The sequence below is a fragment of the Phocoena sinus genome, chromosome 16 (assembly GCF_008692025.1).
Source record: "Phocoena sinus isolate mPhoSin1 chromosome 16, mPhoSin1.pri, whole genome shotgun sequence".
Lineage (NCBI taxonomy): Eukaryota > Metazoa > Chordata > Mammalia > Artiodactyla > Phocoenidae > Phocoena > Phocoena sinus.
Window position 1 is genome coordinate 21,877,476 of NC_045778.1, and position 12,514 is coordinate 21,889,989.

General features: G+C 49.1%; 1 protein-coding gene across 3 annotated transcripts in view; it reads left to right on the forward strand.

Moving 5' to 3' along the window:
- Positions 1–5,456: 5,456 nt before the first annotated feature.
- The window catches only part of TSPAN15 (tetraspanin 15), a 49,242-nt gene continuing 42,184 nt past the window's right edge, over positions 5,457–12,514 (forward strand). The window contains exon 1 of one of the 3 annotated variants that reach the window (XM_032608585.1): positions 5,457–5,649. In XM_032608585.1, the coding sequence (XP_032464476.1) occupies positions 5,554–5,649 (96 nt within the window). In that variant the 5' untranslated portion in view covers positions 5,457–5,553. The remainder of the gene's footprint in view (positions 5,650–12,514) is intronic. The other 2 variants (XM_032608584.1, XM_032608586.1) reach the window with 2 other exon arrangements.

Below are 12,514 nucleotides of genomic sequence, written 5' to 3' on the forward strand. Positions count from 1 at the left end.
TGGCTGTACCTTTTCTGTTTTCTTTGCCAGCCTCTCTTCCTCTCAAAGGAAGGGGCCCCAGGGTCTGTCTTTGTCCCTCTACTTTTGCTACATTTTCTCCCTAGATGATCTCACATAGGCCCATGATTTAAATTGACCTGATGACTCTCAAATTTATATCATCCAGCTTAAACCTCACCTCTGAGTTCCCTGGACAATTCCACCTGGATTTTGAAAAGATAGTTCAAAAAGTTAAATGGCCAAACAAAGTAATTGATTTTTTTTTTAAAGGAAAGCTTTTTTCTTTTTTTTTTGGCCGCACCGTGTGGCCTGTGGGATCTTAGTTCCCCAACCAGGGATTGAACCCGTGCCCCCTGTAGTGGAAGTGCAGAGTCTTAACCACTGGACTGCCATGGAAGTCCAGTACTTGATTTTTTAAAAAAATTTACTTATTTAATTTATTTTTGGCTGCGTTGGGTCTTCGTTGCTGCGTGTGGGCTTTCTCTAGTTGCAGCTAGTGGGGGCTACTCTTCGTTGCAGTGCACGGGCTTCTCATTGTGGTGGCTTCTCTTGTTGTGAAGCACAGGCTCTAGGCACGCAGGCTTCAGTAGTTGTGGCACGTGGGCTCACTAGTTGTGGCTTACGGGCTCTAGAGCATAGGCTCAGTAGTTGTGGTGCATGGGCTTAGTTCCTCCGTGGCATGTGGGATCTTCCCGAACCAGGGGTCGAACCCATGTCCCCTGCATTGGCAGGCAGATTCTTATCCACTGAGCCATCAGGGAAGTCCCCAGTAATTGATTTTTGACCCACTTCCCCCCAGCAGCATTCTTTGTGACCTCCCTCACCTTTGTAAATGACAGCAACATTTACCTAGTTGCTTAAGGCAAAAGCACTTGGGAGCATCTTGATTTCTCTTTTCCTCACATTCTACACCCAATCTGTCAGTACGCTCTGTTGGTTCTATCACCAAGATATATCCCCAGTGCAGCCACTTGTCATTCTTTCCAGGGCTGTACCCCTAGTCCACAGCCTTTTGCACTGAGACTGTGCAAGGGCTTCCTAACCAGCCTTCCTCACCCCCAGCCCTGTCTCCTGTCTGTCCTCCATGCTGCAACCTTCTTATTTATTTATTTATTTTGTGGCCACCATGCGGCATGTGGGATCTCAGTTCCCTGACCAGGGATCGAACCTGCGCCCCCTGCGCTGGAAGCTCAGAGTCTTAACCACTGGACCACGAGGGAAGTCCCAGCTGCAACCTTCTAAAGCTTAAATCACATTCAGTATCACGTCCCTGCTTAAAACCTACCAGTGGCCCTCACTAAAACTGGAAACAAATCTACACTGTTGACGAAAGCTGTGAGGCTTCTTCCTATGCCTCTGATCTCTCCCCGTTCTACTCTCCCGAGGTCCTTGCATGAGCCACATGGACCCTCTCAAAGCTGCTTCTTCTCTCATGGCCTTTGTACCTGCTGCTTCTTCCACTAGAAGCTCTTCTCCCGCATCTTTAGCACATATCAGTACCTGAAATTACCCTTTTCATGTAGTAGTTGTCATGTGTGTTGCATGTCCCCACCCCCCCCCCGCCCCCACCCCCCCTTCCCATGCCCCAGTAGAAGAGAATAGAAGCTCTTGTCTATCTTGTTTACAGCTGTATCCCCAGAGCCTGGGGCAGGGCCTGAGTCATAGTAGAAGCTCAGTGTACATTTGCTGACTGATTTGTCTGTGAGGACTATAGCTAAGATTGTTAGAACTAGGTAGAAGAAAAACAGTCCAGCCTCATGGTTTCACAGATGGGGAAGCAGAGGCAGGGATGCAAACTTATGAGAGCCAAGTTGACTGTGTACAATCCGTAGGTTTCATTTTCATAAGCAGTAGTAGCCGCTAAAGGTGAAGGTTAGTTATTTCCTCCTACAATCTCCCTGCCAGGATTATCATGATAATAGATCTCAGAACAAATTCTGCTACGCATACAAATAAGTATACAACAAGCATTTACTAGCAGGAAGCCACAAAACCGGTTCATACAGTCTGTTCTGTAAAGTCAGTGAAGGCTCAGCCCTCTGTCCTTTTAGGTGCTCTGTCACCTTGCATGAAGGGTCCACTCAAGAAAGATACAACGTTCTAGATGCAGGATTCAGCTAGACAGATGGTCACATCAGGCAACCAGAATCCCTCAGGATTTGGGATGCCTCAAGGATTTAGCCCAGTGCATCATCCTTAAGTGAGATTTTTTTTTTTTTTACTCTGAAGAGGGAATGGATGGTGCCCCTCATCATTTTAGCCAATCTACATATCTCGAATGCTACAGGTACACCTTGTTTTATTGCACTTCGCTTTATTGTGCTTTGAAGATACTGCGTTTTTTTACAAATTGGTTTGTGGGAGCCCTGTGTCAAGTCCAACAGCATTTGCTCATTTCATGTCTCTGTGTCACATTTTGGTAATTCTTGCAATATTTCAAATTTTTTCATTACTATATTTGTTATGGTGATCAGTGACCTTCAGTGTTACTATTGCAGAAAGATTATGACTCGATGAAGGCTCAGATGATGATTAGCATTTTTTCGCAATGAAGTATTTTTATTTATTTTGTATTTTTTAAAAGTTTATATTTTTATTTTTTAAAAGTTTACTTATTCTTGGCTGTGTTGGGTCTTCGTTGCTGGGTCTTCTAGTTGTGGTGAGCAGGGGCCATTCTTCGTTGCAGTGCACGGGCTTTTCATTGTGGTGGCTTGTCTTGTAGTGTAGTACAGGCTCTAGGCGCTTGGGCTTCAGTAGTTGCAGCACGCGGGCTCAGTAGTTGTGGCTTGTGGGCTTAGTTGCTCCATGGCATGTGGCATCTTCCTGGACCAGGGACTGAACCCATGTCCTCTGCATTGGCAGGCAGATTCTTAACCACTGCGCCACCAGGACGTCCAGCAGTGGACTGTTTTTAAATTAAGCATATATATTGCATTTTTAGACATAATGCTATTGCACACTTAGTAGACAGTGGTATAGTATAAATGTATCTTTTATATGCACTGGGTAACAAAAATTCCTGTCGCTCACTTTATTGCGATATTGGCTTTATTGTAGCGGTCTGGAACCCAGCCTACGATATCTCCAAGGTATGCCGGCAGTAATTTCACCAAAAGATAGCTTATTTCTAATACCTGTTGTGCTAATTAATAAGCCATGAATTTCACTGATACATTCATTATGGCGCTCTCTATGCTAATCATTATTGAGAGAGGGAGAGCTGCAGGGCTGTGCTGAGCTGATTGGGTGTGATTGTGTACATCTCAGACATGGCGGAAGTATTTACACTATGGAAAGTGGCAACAGGGTCTCCCTGCCCACCCCACCAACCAGAGAGCCAGTTATTAAACATTGACCAGCGCACCACTGGATAGCTTAGAGCCCTCTGGACTGTGGCCTTTCTGATAAATTCTGGCCGACTACCTCACCCTCATGACTACCTCTAGACTTGGCGATAGCCATAGCTGCACTTTAGAAATTACCTGGCACCTTTACAACAATATTGATTCCCAGGCCCCGGTTGGTGGAGATTCTGACTTAACTGGACTGGGGTGGGGCTTGGATATCAGGATACATTTGAAGCTCACCACGGTTCGAAGCTGCAGCCAGGGTCACACGCCCACCTCTGTGTCATACTATTTATGCCACATATTCTAACAAAGTTAATGGCAAAGCCAGGCTTGGCACCAGGCCTGCTGACCCCCAGCCCAGAGGTCCTGGCAAAAGGAGAGAAAAATTGAAAATAGGTCATTACTTCTTCTGAGATTTCAGTATTTGCAGCTGTGTCTGAGGAGCAGCCCATAGTGCTTGGGGTCAGGTTGGGGGTGGGAGGGATAACGAAGTTGCCCAGGAGCCCGGGAAAGGCTGTGCTAGCCCCAAAGAGCTCCAGGCTCCCTCTGCGGGGGTGTCTCAGCCTCATCCCTCAGGGTGTCATAGTTTAGGGGCTCAGGGAGAGCTGAGAGGGACTACTCAGATGTGTGTGTGTCACTAGGGAAGATTTGAAAGAGGAGAGCATGCAGCTAGATAGAGAGGTCAGGACTAAGACGGGGGCAACTAAAAGAAAACCGGAGTGGGGAAGGAGGCTAGGAGGCGAACCCCCAGGGAGAGGGAGACAGACAACCCCTCCTAGGGCAAGGTGCTGAGCTAGCCCTCCTGGGGATGGAGATGAGCACCTCCATGAGTGGGTGTAAGCCTGGCTCTGTGGGGCTGGTGAGGGAAGGTAGTCCTGCAAAGAGGGGTAAAGATTTAATTTCTTCCTCCTTAAAGGACAGAAAGGGTGACTTCTAACCTTGGGGTAGGATGCCTTCTTAGCCCCTGGTTCTTCATTTGAAGGTGACCCTCAGCAGTTCCTGGTTCCAAGTCTCTACCCAACCTTGCAAGGCTCGCTCCCTAGTACCAGGAAACTGGCTTCCTTTTAACTCCCTGGGCAGGGCATTGCCTCCCTCCCCACCCCCACCTTACTTTCTTCTTTCTATGGCAGATCCCTGAGGGCTGGGACAGCCTGGTCTCTGTTTCTCTCTGGGAGGCTTGGGAGTTCAGGGCAGGGGACTGGGACAAGTGTGCCATTCCTGCAGTCACCACCAGGGACCCCACCTAGCGCTGCCGTGAGCTCACAACCTCTGGGCCACACATTTAATTCCTGAATGGCGCAAACACTGATTGCCGGCCTCCCAAGTCCCAGGCTGAGCTAGGCCTGCAGGGAAAGGAAATAGCAGTGAGTCAAGCAGGGGCCGTGGGAGACAGACTCACAGCCAGGAAGACAGATTCTGACCCCGGGCAGGGGAAAGGCTGGGTGCGAAGAAGCTGGGTCAGAGCTGGGCTGAGTGTGTGCAAGGGAGGGGGCTCCTGACTTGGGGTGAGGGGGTGAGGGCTTCTCAGAGGAGGAGGCCACTGGGGCAGGGTTGGGATCTCACCTGGCCGCAGAGAAGGGGAATCTCAGAGACCTGGGGAAAAGCCTCCAAACTGTTACAAAAGGAAACTGCGGGCCTCAGCTCCACGAGGGCCCCTAGCCGCTCCCTCGTCTGCAGCACCTTCCTAGATGCGGCTCTCCCACCCCCCTTAGGCTGAGGAACTCCACTTCCTTATTCCACTCATGCCTTGCACACTCATTTGCACACATTAACACCTTAGCCATAAATTCCTGCTCTTTTCCCATAGTCTTCTCTCTTGACAACAGTGGAAAGCGAGCATTTCTGTGTACCCTGAATGAAGCACTCTAGCTGTCTCCCTAGCGCCCCTCTGCACACACTCTCCCACGGCCCCCAAAGTGCCTGAGTACAGGCGCTTCTACCGCTGCACGCGACCACTTTCGCAAAACCCTCGCCCCCGCCCCTCCCTCGGCCTCCTCTGGGTCCAGGCCGCTGCCCCGCCCCAGGCCCGCCCCCTACCAGAGCGCCCATTGGCCCTGGGGCTGGGTGGGCCCGGGCCGGGGCTGTGATTGCGGCTCGCCGGTGTCAGTCCCCGAGTGAGCGCCGGTGGCGGGGCGGGGAGCCGGGCAGGCAGCCTCAGGTGGGGCTGCTGGCAGCGAGGGACCCAGCCCGGGAGCCCCCCAGGATGCCCCGCGGAGACTCGGAGCAGGTGCGCTACTGCGCGCGCCTCTCCTATCTCTGGCTCAAGTTCTCGCTCGTCATCTACTCCACGGTGTTCTGGGTGAGTGACCCCAGTCGGGCTCCGGCATGGGAGGGGGAGTCGGCACTCCCTTGTTCACCCACACGCTGAGCCGGCGGTGGGGGTGGGCTGGGTCCAGGCTTGTCTGCTCCAGGGAGGGGCAGAAGCGCACTCCTGGATTCTCGTCCCACTCTCCTTGTGAACTAGGAAATTATGGTTGCTCCAGCTCCGCCTGAGTTTCAGCCGCTCGGTGCGGAGCCTTAGAGCTTGGTGGCAACGTCTCAGACGAAGGAGCTCCCGCGAAGGAGCTCCGCCTGGCGCACCTGTGTGCACCTGACCAGCAGTTTGGTTCTGCGAGTCCGCTGCGCTTCCGCTGGTGCCGTAGGCTGTGGTTACCACGTTTGGCCGCGCTCACCCCACCTGCCGGGTATTACTGAGTTCGTCTCTTTATCCGTCTACGGAGAAGTGGTCGGGCTTTGTTGTCCGGAGTCGGGAGACCTGAACTCCTTATGCTGTCCCCACTATTTACTTGCCGATGCCCCTGAGCAAGATGCTTTTCCAGGTGCCTTGATTTCCTCTTTGGTGAAAGGAGGATTCCACCAGACGTGTGGTCTCCGGCTGCTCCCAGGTGCTCAGTAACTTAAAAAAGCCCCTGCACTTAACCTTCTCTCTCTCTTGTTGGGGGCAGGGTGGTAGTGGCTGGACATGAACCAGCCTTCGAATCCTGCCACTACCACTTTCCAGCGGCGTGATCTCGGGGAAGTTACTTCAACTCTCTAGGCCATAGTTTCCCGGTCTGCAAACGGAGACAGTAATTATACTCAACTTTCAGAATGGTTGTGGAGATTAAATGAAACAGGTCAAGTACATTGCTTAGCACAGGGACCAGTGAAGAGCTTAAGAGGTGTCAGCCATTATTATTATGGGCAAGGGAGCTGGGCCCTCCTGGTAAGGTGCCCCAATAGACTGGATTTCTTTATGGAGATTTCAGACTAGGCTGGGCCCCCTTGTAGAAATGAGGACATCTTTCTACAGGCCAGTGCCAGCCCTGCCACTCTAGAATAGCCCCCTACCCCCAGTATGCCATAGGGCAGACTTGCCCAGGTACCTGACACCTCTCCCCACAGGGAAGACTTGCCCAGGTACCTGACACCCCTCCCCACAGGGCAGACTTGCCCAGGTACCTGACACCCCTCCCCACAGGGCAGACTTGCCCAGGTACCTGACAGCCCTCCCCACAGGGCAGACTTGCCCAGGTACCTGACACCCCTCTGCCTCAAAACACATGCACACTCCTGGTCTTCTCCTCAGCCCTCACTGGGTCTGTTCTGCTGGCAGGAACTGTTAGATCTGCCATCAAGCCTGGCTTTCCTTGTGACCCCTCTGTGTATGTGACCTTACCTGGTAGTCAAGAGATCCAGATTCTAGTCTTGTTCTGTTTTGAATCACTGGGAGAGCTTAGGCAAGTCATTTCCATGTTTGGGGCCTCAGAGCTGTTAATTGACTTGCCCAGCTCCCAGTCCAATTCTCTGACTCTATGTAATGTGGAAGAGAGAAGAGCAGTATGTGTGGGGGCCGGAGGATGGAGCACAGACCCATTGATGGAGGCTCCAGGGAGGCAGAAGGTTTTATGTGGAACTGGACGGGGATGATTTGAGCTGTCATTCAGTGGTTCTCAAAGTTGCATCAGAATCAACTACAGAATTTTAAAAACACTACAGTTACCTGGGCCCTGGCCTATGTATTTATTTAAACTTATTTAAGCTCCCTAGGTAATTCTAGTGTGTGGTCAGGGTTAAAAACGGCTGAGTTAGATGGTCTCGTAGGCTCTTTGATTCTGATTCTGGGTTTTTCTTGCCTTCTCCTTGTCCGTCTGGCCTCAGAAGCTCATTCTCTGTAGGTCAGAGTTGAAAGAAAGAAGGCTAAGGTTGATGGGTGGAGAGGTGAGAAAATAGGGGAAGACCAGGAGTCAGAAGGTGGGGATTACTTTTTTGGCTTCACCCCTTCTCTTGATATATAATCACTGACCAGTCTCTTAACCTCTTCGCGCCTCCATTTTTCCATCTGTAAAATGGATAACTGATACCCTGCCCCACACTTCATTGGATTGTTTTTGGGGTTAGTGATGTGGGGAAACAGTGACATGTGGGGAAACCAAGGACTATAAAAAAGAAAGTTGCACAGTTAAAATGGAACTCGAATTTTCAAGGCCTGTCCTGTCACTGTCCCCTGCAGCCCTGAGAAAAGACCACTCTGTGACCTTTGCTTTGTCTCTCTTGGAGCAGGGTGGGACTCAGAACTCAGAATCTTTCCTTTCCAGCCACCTGAGATTGCCTTACCAAATCGTTAACTTCCCATCCCTGCAGGTATTTGTGCTTAAAAATCTCCCTAGGCGTGCCAAGAGCTCAGCCACCTGCCAGGGCAACTCCAGGTGCCAGAATTTGACTGCAGGGTGGAGGCCCAGTTTAAGTAATTTGTCCTAGACTGGGTTTGCTGTTAATTGGAAGCCATTACAGGAGAGCCTATCGTCTCCGTCCCTTGGGAGGAGGAGTAGGGCCAAGGGTTACTTGCTTTATAAGCCCAAAGTACCAACACTTTCATCTCAGTATTTAAGGAGCCATAAGTTTTACCATAGCCATGCACCTTCTATAGGGCTTTTTGCTTTAAAACTTACTATCAAATAGGAAATGCAAGGAGACTGTACAACATTTAAAAGTATAGAAGAATCGTCATCAGTGATAAGCCTTCCTCCTATCTCTCTCTCCTGGCCTGCCCTGTCCAGAGGAGGCCTCTGTTGAGTTTCTTATGATTCTTTTCTGAGATGCAATCCTAGGCACAAACATGTGCATATGTTACATATTCCTTTTTGCTCCCCCTGCATAAAGTAGCATACTATACACAGCTCTGCCCTTACCTTTTCACTTAAATTTAAATCTGTGTAAAATTTGGAGCTTTGCTAGGGGCTGCCTCATTCTGTTTGACGGCTGCATAGAATTCACTGTAGGCTAGGCCAAAATAGACTTCATCAGTCTCCAGCTGGGGAACTCAGGTTGTTTCCAATCTTTCGTTACTGCAGACAGTGCCGCAGTGAGCATCTTCGAACGTGTCATTTTGCACATATGTGTGTATGTCTTCAGGGTAATTTCTAAAAGTGGAATTGCTGGGTTAAAGGGTATATGAATATATAATATACATACAAGAATACACTCATAATAAGTGTGTACAACTTGATTAATTTTTACAAAGTGAACACCACTGTATAATCAGCCCCCAGGTCAACCAGCAGAATGGACCAGAAGAAGCCAGCAACTCCCATTGTGTCCGCTGCCAGTCGCTACCCCTTCTCACCAGTAGTAATCACTATTGGGATGTCTAATAGCACAGAACAGCTTCACCTGTTTTTGTATGTGCATTAAAAATTTTGATAGATGTTGTTCAAATAGCCATACGTAGAGGCTGTAACTATTATAATATTGTTTACATGTAGTATTATATTACTTTAAGCTGATTCACTTTTTAAACTTAAGTGTATTTTTAATTAATTTTTTTTTTTTTTTTTTTGCGGTACGCGGGCCTCTCATTGTTGTGGCCTCTCTCGTTGCGGAGCACAGGCTCCGGATACGCAGGCCCAGCGGCCATGGCTCACGGGCCCAGCCGCTCTGTGGCATGTGGGATCCTCCAGAACCGGGGCACGAACCCGCGTCCCCTGCATCGGCAGGCGGACTCTCAACCACTGCGCCACCAGGGAAGCCCCTTAAGTGTATTTTTTTTCTTTTTTCCTTAAATGTATTTTTAAAAGGAGGCTTTATATCACCACTGCCATTGGGGAACCAATATTCCTCATCAAAAATAGCAGGTAGAAATGCAGATCAAAACTACAATGAGGTATCACCTAACACCAGTCAGAATGGCCAGCATCAAAAAATCTACAAACAGGGACTTCCCTGGTGGCGCAGTGGTTAAGAATCCGCCTGCTAATTTAGGGGACACGGGTTCGAGCCCTGGTCCAGGAAGATCCCACATGCTGTGGAGCGAGTAAGCCTGTGCACCACAATTACTGAGCCTGTGCTCTAGAGCCCGCGAGCCACAACTCCTGAGCCCATGCGCCGCAACTACCGAAGCCCGCGCGCCTAGAGCCCATGCTCCGCAACAAGAGAAGCCACCGCAGTGAGAACCCTGGGCACCGCAACAAAGAGTAGACCCTGCTCGCCGCAACTAGAGAAAGCCTGTGTGAAGTAATGAAGACCCAACACAGGCATAAATAAATAAATAAACAAACAAACTTAAAAAAATATCTACAAACAGTAAATGCTGGAGAGAGTGTGGAGAAAAGGGAGCCCTCTTGCACTGTTGGTGGGAATGCAGACTGATACAGCCACTATGGAGAACAGTATGGAGGTCCCTTAAAAAACTGAAACTAGAACTACCATATGACCCAGCAATCCCACTACTGGACATATACCCTGAGAAAACCGTAATTCAGAAAGAGTCATGTACCACCATGTTCATTGCAGCACTATTTACAATAGCCAGGACATGGAAGCAACCTAAATGTCCATCGACAGATGAATGGATAAAGAAGATGTGGCACATATATACGATGGAATATTAGCCATAAAAAGAAACAAAAGTGAGTTATTTGTAGTGAGGTGGATGGACCTAGAGTCTGTCATACAGAGTGAAGTAAGTCAGAAAGAGAAAAACAAATACCGTATGCTAACACATATATATGGAATCTAAAAAAAGAAGAAAATTGTTATGATGAACCTAGGGGCAGGACAGGAATAAAGATGCAGACGTAGAGAATGGACTTGAGGACACGGGGAGGGGGAAGGGTAAGCTGGGACGAAGTGAGAGAGTGGCATGGACATATATACACTACCAAATGTAAAATAGATAGCTAGTGGGAAGCAGCCGCATAGCACAGGGAGATCAGCTAGGTGCTTTGTGACCACCTAGAGGGGTGGGATAGGGAGGGTGGGAGGGAGACGCAAGAGGGAGGAGATATGAGGATATATATATATACATATAACTGATTCACTTTGTTATACAGTAGAAACTAACAAAACTTTGTAAAGCAGTTATACTCCAATAAAGATGTTAAAAAAAATAGCAGGTAAATATGACAGTAAATATAGTGCAGGGAAGACAAAACAAGTTATTTAATCCTAGCTAGATACTGTGGGTGCTGTAGGCTGCAAACCTGAGGCTTGCCCTGGTTGTTCAAAAGCAGTTTGGCAAGTGTTTGAGAGGCGTAAAGACAAACTGACACCGAAGCTGAGATTTGCTCCTTGATGAGATTGGAAAGATCAGAAGGGAAATGAGGAATGAAAACTTCTCAGTCTATGAGTCAATATGAACATGACCTTGCACCCCTTACAGTGACCTCTTGTCCCACACTTGGGGGCCTTCTCATTTTTAGAGGGTGACCTCGGGGCTCAGAGGGGGTGTGTCTCAAGGTCACTGAGCAGAGCTGGCACTAGCCCCCGCGTCTCCTCATTCCCAGTTCAGTGAGAAAGGAGCTCACCCAGAGGCTCTTGGAACCTCTTCCCACCACATGGGTGAATCACTCTGACACATGTGCCCTTAGCCCACTGGGGACACATCTCTAATTATAGCACCAACCACAGGGTATCCTAGAGATCCGTTTACATGACTCTTTTTCCTCACTGGACTGTGGGCTCCTGGAGGTCAGGCGTGTAGCTCATTTGTATCCTCTTCCAAATGCTGGTCTTGGAGCCGGGCACACAGTAGGTGATCAGGGAAAGCTTGTTGCATTGGGGCACTTGAGTCCCAACCTGCATCTTGGAAGCAAGGATTGGAGATATGAGTACCTGGATCAGAGGCTGAACTGGGTGTATAGCCAGCAGTGGTCAGGTTTGCTGACGCCTTGAATTTGCAAAGTGGGCTTTACTGGTCGTGGAGACACTGGCTCTCTGGCAAGCACCTGTTGTCTTGACAATGAGGTAGGGTTTTCAATTGGGTAATGGTGTCAGGGCTGAGGGGTGTTGATGATTGAGAAGGAAGTGGGTGTGGATAGGTAATGAAGGTTATAAATGCCAGAGGCAATATTAACTCTTCTTGCCCTCTCCAAGGATGGGCCCCGTTATCATAGTTTGATCTGTGATGCTTTATTTTTCCCTAAAGTTTAATGGTGAAGAGTGTGGACTCTGTACCAAGCTATCTGGGTTCAAATCCCAACTCTGACACTTATAGGTTGAGTGACATAGGCACTAACTTCCATCTGCCTCAGTTATCTTATCTGTAAAGTGGGTGACACCAGAACCTACCTGAGAGTTGCGGAGACCATTAAATGGATTAATTATAGGAAGAGCTTAGAGCAATGCCTAGCACATGATAAACACTACACCAGCTACTTAAGGATTAGCTGTCCTTTCCCAACCTTCCTCTCTATTCTTCTTGGTACTCACTGAGAATTAGAAGGGCCCTTGAAGGAACCTCTAGTGTGACCTTTTTGTTTTACTGAGGAGAAAACAGGCCTGGAGAGAGGAAGCAAGTATCTGAGACCCCACAGCAAGTTAGTGACAGACCCAGACCAGGACCCGGTTGCCTGACTTCACTTTCTTCATGGGGTCACTGTGACCTTTACCAGCCATTGTACCCCCAGCCCCTACCCCGTGGTAGTCCCTCCATATGTCAGGGCTCAAGGTGTAGGTGGAAGACAGCATTTCTGGAAGGAGCCAAATACCTGGCCTCTCACTTAAGCACAGAAGGAATTGCCTTTTTTTTTTTTTTTGGCTGCATTGGGTCTTCGGTGCTGTGCGCGGGCTTTCTTTAGTTGTGGCGAGCAGAGGCTACTCTTCGTTGCGGTGCGCAGGCTTCTCATTGCGGTGGCTTCTCTTGTTGCGGAGCATGGGCTCTAGGTGCACGGGCTTCAGTAGTAGCA